The sequence below is a fragment of the Aulonocara stuartgranti genome (assembly GCF_965226115.1).
Source record: "Aulonocara stuartgranti genome assembly, chromosome: 18".
Classification (NCBI taxonomy): Eukaryota; Metazoa; Chordata; class Actinopteri; order Cichliformes; family Cichlidae; genus Aulonocara; species Aulonocara stuartgranti.
Window position 1 is genome coordinate 26393884 of NC_138954.1, and position 15934 is coordinate 26409817.

The following is a 15934-nucleotide window of genomic DNA, read 5'->3' on the forward strand; positions in this document are numbered from 1 at the left end:
TAGTCTGACCACGAGGGGCACGCAAACTGTGAAAAGAAAAGGTCCCAGCTCAGAGCCTGGTATTTGGGAAGGACCTGAATTTGTAAAATCCTTGTAGATACTGATGTGAGGATGTGTTGCCAGTTTAACAGTGATTGGATGCTTTCGTGAATATATTTCTTTTTTTTTTTATTACTTTGTGTGACTTGTAATACAGGAACACTCAAAGCAGCATAACCTTCACACCAGCTGTTATAACGGAAGAAATTTGTATGTCTGCAGATTAAATAGGATAAATAGGGGGATTCTTCTTACAACACTAGATTTAAAGGATTACAAAAACACCTTTCGGCTGCAGCTCTTTCTTCCAGTGTTTTGCATTTTTCTGCCATGCCATTCTAGACGGTTAAATATAATGATGAATATTTTAGGGAAAACAGAGAGTAAGACAGATGCGCCTGTGCATGACTGTACCTGCTGGAGATTCCAAGAAAACAAATAGCAGAGGTTAGATGTTGTCAGGAATAATGCAAAGCCTGTATTTTGAAGTCTGCTTGCCAATCAAACAAGAACTGGTCCTGCTATGCGCTTTCAAAATAATGGTTCCTCAAAGTATATATGAGATGATTAGATTTTAAAAAATTTTTTTAAAAAATTCTCAATGTTCTTAATGTTTTAAAAGTATCTTCTTCTACCCTTTCTGTAAATATCACATCTAGATATTTAAGCCTCCAGATTTTATGTTTTTATGCCTGCAGCATTCCCTCATATTTCTCATTTGTCATTTTATGCACATTCCCCAACATCTATATTTGGAAATTTGGGGATCTTGTCAAAAAATCAGCTTTGGCTTTGCACAATGCTGGACTGAACTTGCTGAGTTATGGCTTATGTTTGGTTTATACAGTTTTGCTTCCTGTATGATCATAAAAAGAGAGCAGATAAATTTAGACATCTATTTAAAAAATTCCTTGTGCAATAGCTTAAAACTATATAAAAATAGTTACACAAAGACCATTACATGGTTGCTGTTTCTGTGTAACATTACCAAGTTTTCGTCACTAGATGTCCCCATAAAGTCACTAAATATCCTTGACGCAAAACAGCTGGGTGGATTAAGTTCAGTCCACATGGATCGAAAGCGTGAAAAAAGCATTAGGTTATACACAGGCCCACTGTTCTGACACACCATCGCAGGGTAAAAGGCTTCCGCCTGGTTTTGTTGACGTGCGCGAGCGGTCAGCGTTCAGCAGGTTGCTGGCTGTCGACTCGGGGTAGCGCCTTTCACGGACTGTCAGCGGCACATCTGTCCTCCTCCTCCTCCTCCTCCTCCTCCATCACGCCGAGTCTGATTCAGCACTTCAACACCTACACAGAGAACCAAGAATAGAGACAGGGCTCACACTGAGACTGGAAAGAGGAGGAAAAACAACTGCAGCCTGAGACCACCTAGTACCATCTCATCTCAGCCCATCATCTGCTGGCTGTATACATCAGGGAAAGTTTCAAGTGGGTGGGCTGGCTGCCTCTGTGACAGTCAGTCACATACAGAGAAAACCCACGAGATGCACATCCAGGTACACCTGATCCTACTCCTGAGACAGGCTGATGAAAAGTGTGCACGCTATCATCCCCACAAACAGATCTTTATATACACATTCTTACATCCACGCAGCTTTTACCCACAGACCCTCCAGTAGTGTTTGAAGATGTAATCACAGCGCCCGTGCTGGCAGCTAAAGCATCACAGGTCACCTTACACTAGGTGTCAACTGTGCGCGGGCTTTAATATTTAATGTCAGCCTTACATTACCTCCACTGCCCAGACCCTTCCACTCCCCACGCTCCATCTCACTCCCGAGCGTGAGATCACTCCGCAGCCCCCCCTCCCTTTCAGTGCGCCCCCTTTATTTGGATTCAGTTTCGGAAAGCGAGAGGATGGCAAACATGTAACGGAACAACTGACTGCAAGCAGCAGCGAAGCATCAAAGGACGTCGGCTTTTTTACGACGTGCGAACAGCTGTCAGCAGAATACACTCAATAAATTCATGAAATTCGAAACAGCACCAAGGCAGCCGACCGTCAAGTCCAGCACAGCGGATGCGCGTCGGATCCAGAACCAACAGACAGGATGAACTGAGACATTACGCGCGAGAGGTTGCCACGGGCACGTTTGGGCTTGACCTCGGCGGAGATCGTTTCTTGGGACAAGCGGCTCGCACGGTGATGATGTATCAATGAAGAATGTCACTGCGACCGACTCTGTCCAAACAGGGTTGATGAAGCCCTCGGCGGTGTCATGCGTCTTGCCCCGCAGCCAAGCGCGCAACCCCTGCGGCTTCTAGTTCTGCTCCTCCTCGCGAAAGCGGTCCCCTCATCCCCGGTAATCTCCACTGGCTGCCCGGACAGGTGCGTGTGTGACGACCAACTTGTGGTCCAGTGCGCTGGGCAGCATCTGACCACCTTCCCGGTCAACCTTCCGCTGGCCACGCGGCAGCTCATCATCTCAAACAACCGTATCGCGGAGCTACCGCCTCTCGCGCTCAACTACCTCTCTGACCTGGTGTACCTGGACTGCAGCAACAACTCTCTGACGGAGATCTCAGAGTCCACTTTTGGGAATCTACGCAAGCTGGCCTACTTGGACCTCTCCTTCAACACTCTGACCCGGATCGAGGACAGGACGTTCGGCCCCTTGGCGAGCTTGGTGATGCTGAGGATGACGGACAATCCGGGGCTCTCCGAAATTCACCCGGACGCTTTTAGGGAGAACGCGGCCCTTCAGGTACTCGATGTGAGCCGAAACAACCTGACGGTCTTCAACATCACCTCCCTGATCGCGCTGCCCGCCCTGCGCTCAGTGGGGCTCAGCGGGAACCCGTGGAGCTGCGAATGCGACAACGAGGACCTGTCCTTGTGGGTCCATCTGGAGGGCTTCAAGTTCCAAGGTCTTGTCAGTTATCTACTCTATTTTTTCTATCAACAAAGAACATCACTTACATTTGCTTTGGTGAGAGGCCCCAGAGAGCCAGTCATACACAAACATTGTTACTCCATTTAATTGTTAGATAATTCTCAGTTACATAAACTGGCCTCCCGATGGAGGTTCTTTCAGTAACAGAACAGCATCCACTAATAAGATCAACAAAGTGCCCGCGCAGCACCTTTCATAAATCCAGCTGTGTTGTATGTCGATAAGCAACAACTTATATGAAGAAGCACTTTAGAAGTAAACAGACAAAGGGCTACTTTAATAGCTAAAAAATTATGGTGAATCTAGAGGCTAAGTCATTGTTTATAAGCTGGAATTACTTCTGTTTAATGTGCAGAATTTTTTTGCTATTATTTGAAATCACTGAATTGAAATCCCCACGTCTGCACAGTTTAACCACAAGGCACTGATTCAAAATCAGCTATTGAACCCCTTTTGTCCCATCTTCTGTGGAATATAGTTTGAAGGTCATTTGATTTCGTTTAATTTATCTGGGTCTTAGTCATATGCACATATACATTAGAGCTTCAGGGGCCCTGAAACTTTTGCCTTGTTGGTTGGTAATTGAGATTGGTGTCCTTCTACAAAGTGACAGTCCTTTAACTGTGATATTTTTTGTTTTTTCACACCTTACATAATTAAAATTCTTCGTATAAGACAGAAAAGATGTTCAAACATGATGGCAAAATGGCAGCAAAGCTCTTCCTTTTGACTCCCTCAAGGAAAGAATGACTCTGTCTTTCTGAATACATGCAGAGGCTTAACTACTGGATTTCCCTCACACCATGTCACTCCCTGTCATGTCTGCATCTCAATACACACACACACACACACACACACACACACACACACACACACACACACACACACACACACACACACACACACACACACACACATGCCATGTGGTATCCATGTACACCACAACTCTGCAATGTGCTGTTAGTTTGATGTAACTTCACTCCTCTCTCATCTTTCAGTGGGATGAGACGCAGGTGACAGCAGTGGAGCGTGGCAGCAATCAGACTATCAAATGACAAAGAGGGTGAAAGAAGATCGTAGGCAGGGACCCACTTGATTTGTCTTCTGGCGACTTTACTCATAAATTCTGTTCTGCTCTCTGCAGTGATGAAGGAAACAAGGCGTTTCTTTTTTGTTTTGTTTTTTAAATCTGAGAATGACTAATCAATCTGCTATCAGGCTCCTGCGTTGCAGGCGTGATAAATGGATCATGGCTCCACCATCAAATATTGATCCCCTTTGTTTTGTTGCTGTCAAGCTGATAAATGTGTCCGGTATTCCATCATCGTTCTTACTTTGAGTTATTATGCTCGTGGATAATGGTGTGGATGTGTCACTATGCAAAAGGGCAGCTGCTATTTATAGTGTGATTTACTGAGCAAGAAGCCAGCCATAATTCTAACACCACAGCTATAATACAACTGCCACGCTCACTAAAAAGGCATCCCCTGCTCTTTTCCCTCTCACACACACGCACACATACACACACACTATAGTTCATCATGCTCCCTGTGAAGCTCAGACTGAGTCCAAAAGGAGTCCTGCAAGAGCTGTCCCATTTTCCTGCCTCTCGTTGCCTTTTGTCTAGCTTAATTTGGAGTTGAGTCTCTTCCAGTGACAGCTGCCAGCGAGGGAGAAGGCGGACACATGGATACAAACATTCTCTACATCTACACGCAGCCTTTGGTAAACACTATAGAAACTCACACACATACACACCCTCACAGGCGCAGATTTTACACACTGACTGATTTGTGCACTGAGACGTTTAAACACAGACAAAGCATACTTGTGTAGCTGGGGGGTGGGAAGGGGGTTTCTGGGGGGGGGCGTAGAAAAACATTTTAGAGACGGTTGTTTTTCAGCTGCAAGCTCCGGCTCCCAAGCCTGTTATCGCTTGCCTGGGTCTCACCTGGCTCATGCAACATGGCTCGCCTTGTCTCCTCGGTTTAGGAAATGCATCGAGACCAAGCGAGAGACAGGGAGAGAGGGAGCGAAAGAAATAAAGCCTCAGGAAGGAACCAACAGATTCTCCTCTGTCTCGCCTTCCTGGCTAGATTAGCACTCTCTCAGCTGTTATATAAGGAAAGCGTCTAGAAATAGAGCAGTGTGGATGGGGGAAGGAGAGAGGGAAAGCCCTGTCCTTTGATGTCAGTCCCTGTAGGGGTATAGGGGGTGAAGCCATAAGGGTTTCCTTCCTAGCTGTCAGGCCTCCCCTCACACACACATACCTGCATATGCAAACACACACACGCGGACATGTGCATCCACAACCATTTGCAGATTCAGATTGGAAACTTAAATCTCATGCAGACACATGCATGTACAGTGCATTAAGTGGGAATGCACACTGTACGTATTTGTGTCTGCATGGAGGGCTGTCGGAATTTGAGCAGCATATTGTGTGAACAGTGAGCAGCAGCAGAAGCTTCTGAGAGGATCAGAGCAGACTTTGAATTTTCCCTGCTATTAAGCTTAGAGGAGCAGAGCCTCCTCGTGTTCTTCAGCTGCATGCTCATTTTTTAATCTTTGAGACACATAAGAGCTTCTCTGAGCATAAAAGCAGAGATTTCAGCGCACAGTGAATAATATATTAGGGGAAGCATACATTTCAGTGAGATGGAATTGTCGAGTAGTTTGATTGAAAGCGACGGTATGATCCCTGTCACCCTCTGTCAAATCACACCTCCCACCAACCTGAGCCTGTTTTTATATGTGTTGCCAGTGAGCAAGCGGAATAGGTTTAAACAGCTAAAAGTAATTGAGTGTGAACATTTGAAAACAATTAGGTAAAATATTAACTAAACAGTTGATATAAAAATGAAAGAAAAGCGATTAACAAATAGGTGAATTAGTCTAAAAGACTGAATGTGCAGGTTAAATGCAGAAAGAAGTAAACAAATTCAGCTGAACTATAACAATAAGCAAGTAAAAATGCTGTTGACTTGGAGTTGACTTGGAGCAATTAAGGGTGCAACAATAACGGCTAAACACCTGCATTTAATGGCCTTGTTGATTCATGTGAGGTCATCAGTGAATATGGACGTGGTCGATCTTCATTAATCACAAACACATAAAGAACTGAAAGAAAACAGTACAGTTATCTGTTATAATAACAACTTTCTTTCTTCTTTGTTTTTGGCAGAAATTGGGAATTAAAGAAAACCAAACTGGTTATTAGCCAAACTGTTACTTCAAACATCAGGATTGGCATCAGCCCAATATTTCAAAATCGTATGTGTCTCTTAAAGTAGTTTCATAAAAAGCCAATACTTGGAAAAGGAAGTGTAGATGATTTAAATTCTAGGGTTTTTTTTCATGTCAAGACATAATAAAAATGATTTGGTCCTTAGCAGGTATTAAAATTTGGGAAACATAACCTCAGATTAGGATGTGACATATTACACAATGTCATTATTTGTTTAACAAAAATTAAGCTAAAATGCAGAATGCAGCTAGGTGCCGATAATGAAATGCACTTAATTGCAATGCACTGATCATCAGTTCTTAAAGAAGCGATTGCTGCTGCAGCCAGCAGTCTGGGAAGGTTTGTGCAGCCATGTCTAAACCATTCGAAGTCCGTCATTCTACAGCGGGAAAAATTACTCACAAGTGGAAAACATTCAAGACAGTTGTTCCCAGGAGTGGAAGTCGCAGCATATTTACCTGAAGTTCAAACTGTGCAATGTTTACAGAACCTGTAAAAAAAACAGGAGCTAGATCTCGGACTCTGAAGGCCTCAACTAGCATGTTCAATGTTAAAGTTCATGACAGTACAATTTGACAAACAGTTTGGAAAGGTTGCCAGGAGAAAGTTTATTATCTCTACAAAGAACATGTCAGGACAGCTTAGGTTAAAAAGCTGCATCCGAACAAACTACAAGACTTCTGCAACAATGGCGATATCTGGCGATAATTCACAGTGCCACATTTGGACCAAAACAGCACATCAGCACAAAAGCTGTAAAGCCCGGTGGTGGAGGGGTGATGACCAGGGCAACCTTCAGTCACTGCGTCGACCATGAACTCGTCTGTATACCAAAATATTGTAAAGTTAAATGTGATGGTCATGGATTGGCTCAGACAAACTTTACTTATGTCTAATATTCCTGTATAAGTGTAAACATACCATAAATGTAAGCTGTACTTATTTCCTACTTTTCTATTAAAACAGAAATAAATGAGGGACTTTTTCACAGTACTGTATATAAAATGTTTTGACGGTCATTATTATTATTATTATTGTTTATTGTCATCTAAAATTGTCAGCTGAAATAACACAGAATACAGTAAAATGTTCATAAAGTCAAAGCTTACCTTGCTGAAAGACCAATGATCTCTGCTACAATGATCTGAATTTGCACACAATGACCACCTAATGGATCTTCACCCAAACTGTGCTTAAGGTCAAGGGCAAGATCACATTCATCATTCTCAGTCTATTTGAATTCTTATCAATTTGTCCAATACAGCAAACTATTGGCAGCTGGGTGACCAACTACATACGACATAAAGCTACAAAATTATAGGGTAATACATGAGTAAACGTTTTCATTGTCATTTTTCATAGTAAAAAAAAATATTTATGAATGTTTTGTTATTTATCAGCGGTTTGTGCGACGAGATCACTCTGTTCAATATTAATGAGATGTTTATGTAAGTGTTGTGCAGTAAGTTTACAGTTATTCTCTGATGGTCATGTCTCGGTTTTCCTCTGTTTGTTAGGGTTGTGTGAATGTTACAATTCCATGGCATGCATCTCACAGCAAAAAGAGTCAGGGTATTTTAAGCATGCTGGTATGAAAATGGGGCTACAGGAAACTGTTCCCTGTGCAGAAACTTCCAAGTCTTTTCATCTCTCCCAGTGGGAATTTCTCCTAGCACAAAAGCTCTGAAAAAACAGAAGCCAATTAAAAACAGTGGCCGCGTGGAGATGCCACACTCTGCTGTGTTGCACTTTTTTGCTCACAATAACAAAAGACTCAACCAGCTTTCAGGATTGTTATCTTAAAAAAAAGGCCTCTCTGGTGAGCTGCTGCAGGGCTCAACACCTATAATGTGGTGTGTTTAATTTTCATTCAGAGGGCTTTAAAATTATAGTTCATGCAGTTTTCCGAAAGCGAATGAACTCAATATTTTGTTAGAATATGTGGATTTCAGCAAGGTCTCAGTACTGTAGTGAAGTCATATCCAGTCCCTGATGATGAGAACCCTTATTATCTGTGGTTTCAAGCAGACACAAAGGCTCAAGTCACTCACTAATCCTGTGCAGGGAAAAGGAATTTGAATATTTCATCCATGATTTTTTCTTTTTTGTTAACATAATGCTGCATCAACAGCAGACTGTGAAGCGCAGGAAGCTCTTAAAGCTTTTGTAGTTTTCTGAAAGAAACAGCAACATTATTATGATGCAATTTGATGCCTTTTGGTTATTTATTTATTTAGAAGTATGAATGTGAATGAGTTTTGGATATCCTCGTCTCAGGATGCTGCCATTTACAAATGTTGAGGAAAACAAGTACAAACATGCTTGAATTATTCAAAAGGCTGCTCTCTTTAATGCCATATGTATGATATCGTACTTTGCATTATGTTACAACTCTCACAGCAAAGGATCTCATAGATCATATGCTAATTAGATGCAAAGGTTTTACACACATCTGCTGTACATAAGTAAAAGTACTGGATGAAGAACGTGTGAGAGAGAAAGAGCTCTGTGACAGACTGGCGACCTGTCCTGGGGGGAACCCGCCTCTCACCCTGTGGCAGCTGGGATAAGGTCCAGCCTCCCTGCGACTCTGATAAAGATAATTGGAAGAGATCGGAGGGATGAATGATATAGTACAGTGGAGGGGATAACAGGAGTTATATGTGTCCTGTCACATTTTCTACTATTTTGTACGTTTTTGCTTTTATTATTTGGTGAAGTTTTTTTTTCTGAACTTGTACGATCTGTTAGAAAGTTGAACCACTGATTTATTGATCATTTTTACCTGGTTTTTTTTTTGTTTGTTTATTTGTTGATGGTTCAAGCTATTACGATAAAAGTTGTGAGGTGTTTGTTTACAGTCAGCGAGGATAAGTCGCCTGGAAGTAAAACAGAAGGAGACCGTGTGATGCTGAGGCTGAGGAGCTTGAACAGCTCTGCTGTAATTAGTCCTATAGAGAAATCTTGATTTTAAAGCAGCTTTAACCCTCTGACACCAAGTGTCTCATATTTAATACATGTGTTTTCCAGACATCTATGTCATCAGTGTGGTTTGTTTAAGATGAACTGTGAGCAATAAATTGCACAAAAAATGCCAGATGTATCAAAAGCGATACAAATTGAAACTTATATTATACTATTATACTTTTTAAAATTTGTTAGAAGGTGTAATAAATTCTCCAGTTTAAAACAAACAAACAAAAAAAATTAATGGTTCAGGCTTTAGAGAGTTAACCACCTTATGATGTATTAATAAAAAGTTAAATTAATAATCATAAAGAAAACAATATTTTTATAGAAAAAGATCTGATGAACTTTCACTTGCCTTGTGTCTTAAAAATGTCACTTAACAGTAACAACATCGCTCGAGCGGTGCCACTCTAGGACAGCTGTGAACTGTCTGTGGTGCGTTTCTTTGATATTATGAAAGAAAGAAGAAAAAAAAGGATTGAGTTCTAACAATAGAAAAATGCTGATATGTTACTTTGTCCCATGATTAATCCTCACCGTTCCTCCTTGGTGTACTTTTGTGTGACAGATGAGGGCCAGACGGTGTGCGGTTCACCTGCTGATACTCAGGGCCGTCGACTGGGGGAGGTGGGCATCCAGCTACGGACGTTATGTCATCAAACACTCGGCTCCTGGGACTACCTTTTCTTTGTTGTCATCGGCTTTGTCATCTTCGCTGCTGGCACCGTGTCGGCCTGGGTGATGGGTGTCATCATGGTGCTCTATGAGCGCTACATCAAGAAGAAAGACGAGCAGCTCGAGATGGACGACGAGGAAGAAAGCATTGAGACAGGCCGTGCTGCGAGCACCAGGAGTGGCCATGACAATGGGAATTTAAAAACTTCACATACTGTTTAAAACAAAAATCCCACCCCTCTCGCCATGGATTCCCACAGTGCCTCCTTTCAACTTCCACGACTGTCTGAGAAGTCTCATGAAACTGGGTCCGTTTATCAGGCTCAGATCTGTTAATGAATGGAACAAGGAATGTGTTTCTATCATTTTTAGTGGGCTTCCAGGTGTTGTTACACACACTGTAGTCGCCATAGTGGAGGTCTCCAGTCCTTGGGTAATACATAGACTATGTATGCAAATATATGACCACATATTTTGTTACTTTATGTGCAAAGTTAGCATTAAAAAAACTCAAAAACAACATATCTCAGAAAAACTCTGAATATGTTTTCACAGAGATATTTCTGACTGATCTTCACATCAGTTTAAAATCAGCTTTTCGAAATTTTAAAGTTTAAAAGTAAAAAAAAAAAGTCAAGACAAGGCAAAGATAGAATCTTAAGCTAAAAGTAACCTACCCCCAGGTTACCTGTGAACTGCGACCTGCACTATAGTAACACCAGTTGAAATAAAGACGGAAAACGTGGCTTACAGTTTGTGCTTTGCTGATGATATTGTTAACACTGAGTAGGAAAAGTGTGTTTTTGTGACTGTAGTTGTAGTTTTTTTTCTCCAGATCAGTTTGTCTTTTTTATTGGTACATTTTTCACTGAATATTCCTCTAAGATGCTTTATTATGGTTATTTTATGGATGTACTGAGGAAAGCTGGATACCAGAACTAAAGATGTTGACGGCTTGCTTGACAGAAACAGAGCTCTAACTGGATTTGTAGCTCAGTGAAGGAGCACAAAAGTATTTTCCTCCAAAAAAGACCTTCACCTACTGTCTACAGCTATTGGCCCATAGCTGTTTCACTGCACTGATATCATAAAAATAAAACTCATTGATAACGTTTATAGGAAAAAATATGTTTTGGGCACAGAAGATCTTGACCACTGTGAAAAATGAACAACACAGACTTTTTTTTTTTATTAAAAGACAGACATTTGCTGATGTTGAAACCAGATGTGACAAGAAAGTGGTGGATCTGAGTGAGAAATGGAGGGACACTGCACACTCATACAGTAATGATTTATCAACCATAAGCCATCTCTAAAGGGGATCATGGTTTACAAACTAAACATCATGCTATATTCAGTAAGAATTGAAACTAGCATCTGAGACCATATAGCTATTATTTTTAAAAAACAAAAACAAACTCTTAATGAAGTCAAAGACAGCGGGAGTTGAAGGGCGGTTTTTGCCATAAATTATTAAACTGCTGAACTCCTGTTTGGAAACCGTGTAGTCGCCCCCTGCTGGCCACGAGAAAGAATCAGGTTTAAGGCACTTTCACATTAGCTTCACCTTTTAGGAACAGAAGCTACATCCATCTTTGAGCAGCAATGCTGAATACATTCAGAGGTTTAAACTTATAAGGAAATTATAGCAAAATAATCCCACTTAAGACATTTAAGAGCTAAACAAATGTGTGTGGATAAGTTTAGACATCTAAGTCGGACAATTATATCTAAGCCATAGTCAAAATATCCATGCATCCATGCATCCAGCTGTCATAGGGTGAGAGCTAGATTAGTTCTAAATCTATGAGGTAAAACCAACCATCAAAGAAAAAATGTTGCTGTTTGCGTTCCATTGTCTTAATACCAAGCTAGGCTAACCATGTACTGGCTTTATATTTAGTGGATGGATACAAATATGCCTCTCACTCAAAGAAAAAAGAATTAATCTTGTGTTACCATCATTTTTTACATGTCTGGTTTACAGCATTCGCTAAAAAATCCAATAGAAGGAAACTAGAAATGTTTGCCAAATCTTCTGTAGTAACTATAGACCCAGTTCAAATATACAAAACATTTTCCTAGTATTATAAAATGCACAAACACTATTTGGTTAAACCATACAGCCATCTTATATAGAATTGTTTTGTTTACACTGACAGTTTTCTCAAGGACCTCCATGATGGCACTAACCAAAGCAATACAATTGTGACACAGCTCGAGCTCCTCTGTGTAACATTATAAATGTCTTGTTGTCGCTCCACCTACAGTTATGACAGGAAGGAGAGGAGGAACTCCTTTTAAGGAGTGCATTTATCCCCGTGTATGTGACAGAGTGTACGATGTAGCTTTATGTGTGACTCTGCACAGTGAGAGTGTCAGTCCGTGCACTGCTGGGGCATGATTTTGTACTGTAATCCATCTTTCCCTTAATCATTAGCCCAGAAACAAACTGCTGTGGCCGTATTTGTGTTAAGGTTCTACAGTTGTTGTGAAGTGGAGAGAGCCCACAAATGCCAGCTGCTGAGATCTGTTTTGGCAGTGGGCCCTGCTGGATGGCGAGCAAACAGGACAATGTGATAAGTGATTTCTACTCTGTTGGGTTGGAGTGCAGTGTCCTATCTACTTCTGCATGCACTGTTAATGCACCAAAAAGCCTTACAAGGTGTGTATACGTTCATTAAAGAATGAAATAGGATTTCCTGTAACATACGAAAACATCCTATTTGTGATCATTTCAAAATGCTTAAAAAAAACAATTCTTTGTATTTTTTTGGTGACTGAGTTACTGTGCAAAGACAAACATTATTTATGCCCAAAATAGCAAACATGAACACTTGCTGTGCTTCAGGTTTCCATGTCACAAACCTTCCATGCTTTTAATACTTATCTGGAATTGCTCTCCATTGACCCTGACTTTAGTATCAACTTGCTTCAACCGAGACATCAGTCTGCCTTTTGTATGTGTACTGTTCCTGTCTCAGAATTATTCATTTGATTAAAGAAAAAAAAAAAGCTATGACAGACATGCGAAGGATTAGATCAGATACTTTTTTCCTGTGTTTGAAGTCAAATGTTTAGATGTATCCAAGTATAACATATCGCAGAATTGAAAGCAAAGCAGAAAAGAAATACTTTACTGAAGACATTTTGAGACACACACACATTAAATCAAATTAACGAGAGCCAAAATATATTTAGCTATACAATACTTTGTTTCCATGGCTTTGGGTTTAATTTGCTATTCTGATAATGTCAAGGTCGACTGAATGTGGCAGGATTTGTGTGCCGAAACATGTGAAGGTTTTTTGAACTGCAACTGCACAAACTGATGCCTTTCTGTAATGTGATCTACATCTAATAGTGAGAAACCTTTCTTCACACATTTACTGGCACTTCCAGTCACATATTCTTGTGAATTGTCCAAAAAGAAAAAAAAAGGTAGGGTTTTATATTTTATGTGATGAAATGAATGCACAATAATAGCATATTATAAACACAGTATTTATGGATGTGTCAGAGGTGGTGTCACAGGTATTTTATTTTTGGTCACCACAGGCCTTTCACGCGGCAAACACATGGCAGCGTTTGATGTACAAAGGTTTTCTTGTTGCATCCTTAAGAGCTATTAAAAGAAGAAAGCAAATATAAACCACAAACATAAGACAGTCAGAAAATAATTCAAATTTTTTGTTGCTTGTTTTCTCTTGAGAGAGAGAGAGAGATGATTGGAATTAATGCTGACTCATAACAGTATATATAATTATGCATGTACCGATGTTTTGATTGGTACATGCATAATTATATATACTGTTACTTCAGCAGTATGCTGAGATGCCTTCAGTCCTGTGCTCCTGATTGCTTCTATGGCTTTGGGTGGAATATTTGCATGGGTTCTGTCAGTAATGCATTGCTTAATGTGCAGGTCTATTCAGGTCTCCATACTAAACTCTCATGTATACACATACATACATAAACTCGATCATTTTGACTGTGAGCCTGTGTTAGTTTCTGCTGCAGCTTACTGATTAGGCCATGCGATGCCACAGGCAAGGGTGAGGGTGCAGACTGGAAATAGGATAGCTGATTGCCCCAATTCATGTCAGCACAGTGACACACATGAAATGACAAGGAAAACCCACGTCTCCCTCTCTGTTCGTTTACACAAGGTGAAGGTTTGCAAAGCTTGGTTTTGAGTAATAACAGCTTCCTGTTGCATAGCACGTGAATGAGCTGAATTTCAATATTTAAGTGGATGAAGTAAAATGGAACATTTTGCACTTGTTACACCCCCGTGCTTCACGGTCAACCCATACTTAGGCACACGTATGCTTAAACACACAGAGACAGAAGCCTTGGTTCTGCCTCTAATTTCCCCTTGGGGTAGAAAGACTCTTATTAACACTGATTCTGACAGCGAGTACAATAGTATTGTTTCGCATCACAAACAAAATTGATATAATTTGCTTTCTTTCTGATGGTAAAATAAAGTAGAAAGCTTTCTCTTGTCTATCTGATGAAAAGCCAGCAGGTTATTAACATAGCATAAAAATAGGGGAAGACAACTAGCTTAGCTCTTGGAAGGAAACTAAGCTGGCATAACACAAAGGTAAAAATTTAAGTGGGTTTAAAAAGTGCTAGATGAATTGATTAGTTAACTTTGAAGACCAGCAGTTTTTTAGTGTATGATGGTTACACACCAACTACAACTGCAGCTACATAGCACCAGAACAGGTGTTCAAAGGGCAGAGTGGTAATGCAAGAGAAGCGATTCTTTCTATTCACAGAACCATAAAAGGATTTAAAAGCTGCCATTTTTTATTTTATATAGGACTGCAGTGCTCCTTTAAACAAAAACGTAACATTCATTTGGCAGGTTGGGTTAGGGTCGCTGTTTCCTTCTGGTTCCACGTTAATCTAAGTTCAGCAGCAACTGGCTACAGCATCACATTAACATACAAACCTGAGGGGCAACAATCATTTGATCTGACCATTGGCAAGTTAGCAAGTAGTAAGAGCACATTTCCCAAGATGTTGAACTGTGGCTTTGAAATAATAGCAGTACTTAAGGCAGCTGTGGTGCTTGCGAATGGATGTTTGTTTTCATTTTCATATCCCATCATTCAAAAGCCAAGCTGAGGCAGTGGTCAGGATGTGCTCCAGGACAGAGATGCGCCCAACTGGATATGGTCACATTACAGCTGTGACTGCGAGCCAGTTCAGTAAATAGACAAAGAAATGCACACAGCTACTGGACGCAGAAGCTCCTGCAGCCCTGCTTCCTGCTCATATTTTTGCACCATTGTGTGCACCCACTGAGCTGGAGGCAAACGGGCCAATGTAAAAATGCCTGCAGATGGGAGATGTGACATGAAGTAAGACTGGCTCTAACCGACCGTAATAGCCCTCTGACACATCTACTTACAAACATGTTCACTTACACACAGTCATGCACACACACACATCAAATTGGAAAATAATCCTTTAGTCATGGAATAGTGGAATGACTTAAACTGAACTTGGAGATGAGGGGGATATTTCCACGGAAGGGTGGAAATCTGGTGTCAGTGTTACAGCTGTTATGTGAGAATTTCATCATTAATCAGACCCAAATTAATGTTAGCTGAGACAAATCTGCGATACATGCTGTACGCCTGTAAAGAAAATACTTTAACGTATACTGAAATGCATTTCTTTTGCATGCATTTGTGAACACACGAAGGCTAAGGAGGGTTCTTGTTTTATACTCCGAGTTACTTTCTGACCACAGAAGGATCAGGATCTGCAAACACTGGTTTTCCACCAGTTTTGCTTCCCTCATTTCCTCCATTGTGATCTCAGTACATTCTCAAAGCAAATTATTTGTGTCGTGGGATTTGTTGCAAAATAACATTACTGTTTGATTTGATTTCTGTCACATGCAGTATATAGTATATATTTTATTGCAGTATATATTCTATTGGACTCAATATTGACAACTTCTACTTATCCCTTCCTTGGAAAGAGGCTATTGATTGATTGCCTTCACTTGGCAAAGAGGAGGATGGTCCTGCTGCTGTTACACACTGTATTTCCACACAGGCTCAGG

At 40.8% G+C, this 15934-nt stretch overlaps 1 protein-coding gene across 1 annotated transcript; it reads left to right on the top strand.

Moving 5' to 3' along the window:
- Positions 1–1811: 1811 nt before the first annotated feature.
- Positions 1812–11627, top strand: LOC309693421 (leucine-rich repeat-containing protein 52-like). Its single transcript, XM_082512595.1, has 2 exons — positions 1812–2928; positions 9740–11627. Exons 1-2 carry the CDS (start codon positions 2280–2282, stop codon positions 10066–10068), a joined length of 978 nt encoding a protein of 325 aa, XP_082368721.1. The 5' UTR covers positions 1812–2279; the 3' UTR covers positions 10069–11627.
- Positions 11628–15934: the final 4307 nt, after the last annotated feature.

What these genes read in the sequence shown, in the direction of transcription:
- LOC309693421 (XM_082512595.1), top strand. Translation starts at nt 2,280, where the DNA reads ATGCGTCTTGCCCCGCAGCCAAGCGCGCAACCCCTGCGGCTTCTAGTT. An exon ending in GGAGGGCTTCAAGTTCCAAG is followed by an intron (nt 2,929 to 9,739) that starts GTCTTGTCAGTT and finishes TTTGTGTGACAG; the next exon opens with ATGAGGGCCAGACGGTGTGC.